A 1976-nucleotide genomic window follows, 5' to 3' on the forward strand; every position below is an offset into this window, starting at 1 on the left:
CAGACCAGTTTAACAAGGAGGGAAGGAAGGAAGAAGGAAGGAAAAATGAAAAAAAGGAAGGAAGGAAGAAAGAAAGAAAGGAAAGAAGGAAGAAAGGAAAGGAATTGGAGGAAGGAAGGAAGGAAGAAAGAAAGAAGAAAGGAAAGGAAAGAAGGAAGGAAGGAAGAAAGGAAAGGAAAGAAGGAAGGAAGGAAGAAAGGAAAGGAATTGGAAGAAGGAAGGAAGGAAGAAAGAAAGAAGAAAGGAAAGGAAAGAAGGAAGAAAGGAAAGGAAATGGAGGAAGGAAGGAAGGAAGAAAGAAAGAAAAAAAGGAAAGGAAAGAAGGAAGGAAGGAAGAAAGGAAAGGAAATGGAGGAAGGAAGGAAGGAAGAAAGAAAGAAAAAAGGAAAGGAAAGAAGGAAGGAAGGAAGAAAGGAAAGGAAATGGAGGAAGGAAGGAAGGAAGGAAGTAAGAAAAGAAGTAAGGAAAGAAGGAAGGAAGGAAGAAAGGAAAGGAAATGGAGGAAGGAAGGAAGGAAGAAAGAAAGAAAAAAAGGAAAGGAAAGAAGGAAGGAAGGAAGAAAGGAAAGGAAATGGAGGAAGGAAGGAAGGAAGAAAGAAAGAAAAAAAGGAAAGGAAAGAAGGAAGGAAGGAAGAAAGGAAAGGAAATGGAGGAAGGAAGGAAGGAAGAAAGAAAGAAAAAAAGGAAAGGAAAGAAGGAAGGAAGGAAGAAAGGAAAGGAAATGGAGGAAGGAAGGAAGGAAGAAAGAAAGAAGAAAGGAAAGGAAAGAAGGAAGGAAGGAAGAAAGGAAAGGAAATGGAGGAAGGAAGGAAGGAAGAAAGAAAGAAAAAAAGGAAAGGAAAGAAGGAAGGAAGGAAGAAAGGAAAGGAAATGGAGGAAGGAAGGATCAGATAAAAGCAGTGAAGGAATGAAGGCGGGAGAAACTGAAGGAAGAAAGGATAAAGAAAATAAAGGAAGAAGGAAGGAAGAAATGAAGGAACGAATGAATGAAGGAATGAAGGAGGGAAGCAGTAAACCAGTGAAGGAACCAGTGCCAGTGAATAAGCTAGTGAAAGTCCTGAATAGAAGAAGTGAAGGAGTGAAGAAGAGTGAAGGAGTGAAGGAGAAGTGAAAAAAGTGAAGAAGTGATGGAGTGAAGGAGTAAAGTGAAGGAGAAGTGAAGGAGTGAAGGAATGAAGGAGTGAATGCTTTGTCCCGTCCTTGTCCCAAAACACACATTATATTCAACACCTTAACCCTTCCCCCCCCCCACGGAGGGAGGGAGGGAGACAAAGGCAGGTGGTAGATAGATAGATAGATAGATAGATAGCAAGATAATAAGGTAAGAATGTATGTATGTATGTATGTATATAGGTAGGTAAAAAGAGATAGATAGATAGATAGATAGGTATGTATGTATGTTTGCATGTATGTAGATAGAGTGGTAGGTAGGTATGTATGTAGGTAGGCAGGTAGGCAGGTAGGTAGGTAGGTAGACTGGCAGACGAAGACAAAAGGCAGACAGATGGAGTGCTAGATAGGTTAACAGGTAGGTAGGTAGGTAAGTAGGTGTGTAAGTACTAACCAGATCTACTTACCGAACATCCTGACAATAATCCTTGGATAAGAGATGCCCAGAATTTCTCCACTGTCATGGTAGTTGTGGTATTTGTGGTAATTGTGGTATTTGTGGTAGTTGTGGTAGTTGTGGTATTTGTGGTAGTTGTGGTATTTGTTGTAGGTGTGGTTGTTGTTGCAGGTGTGGTAGTTGTGGCAGGTGTGGTAGTTGTGGCAGTTGTGGTAGGTGTGGTAGTTGCGGCAGGTGTGGTAGGTGTGGTAGTTGTGGCAGGTGTGGTAGTTGTGGTGTGCTTATGGTGGAAGGTATGGTGGTGGTAGGTGTGGTTGTGGTGGGTATGGTTGTGGTATGTGTGGTTGTGGTATGTGTGGTTGTGGCAGGTGGGGTTGTGGTATTTGTGGTTGTGGTATTTGTGGTTGTG

At 41.9% G+C, this 1976-nt stretch overlaps 1 protein-coding gene across 1 annotated transcript in view; it reads right to left on the reverse strand.

The window, feature by feature from the left end:
* LOC145396779 (uncharacterized) overlaps nt 1-1678 on the reverse strand; it is a 20750-nt gene extending 19072 nt beyond the window's left edge. Inside the window, exon 1 of the mRNA XM_080270073.1 lies at nt 1578-1678. Coding sequence (XP_080126199.1) covers nt 1578-1634 — 57 coding nt within the window. The 5' untranslated portion in view covers nt 1635-1678. The remainder of the gene's footprint in view (nt 1-1577) is intronic.
* Between the last annotated feature and the right edge of the window lie 298 nt (nt 1679-1976).

The sequence above is a fragment of the Coenobita brevimanus genome, chromosome 39, assembly GCF_032717465.1.
Source record: "Coenobita brevimanus isolate Jiangsu-jjx chromosome 39, ASM3271746v2, whole genome shotgun sequence".
In the NCBI taxonomy this organism is placed as follows: Eukaryota; Metazoa; Arthropoda; class Malacostraca; order Decapoda; family Coenobitidae; genus Coenobita; species Coenobita brevimanus.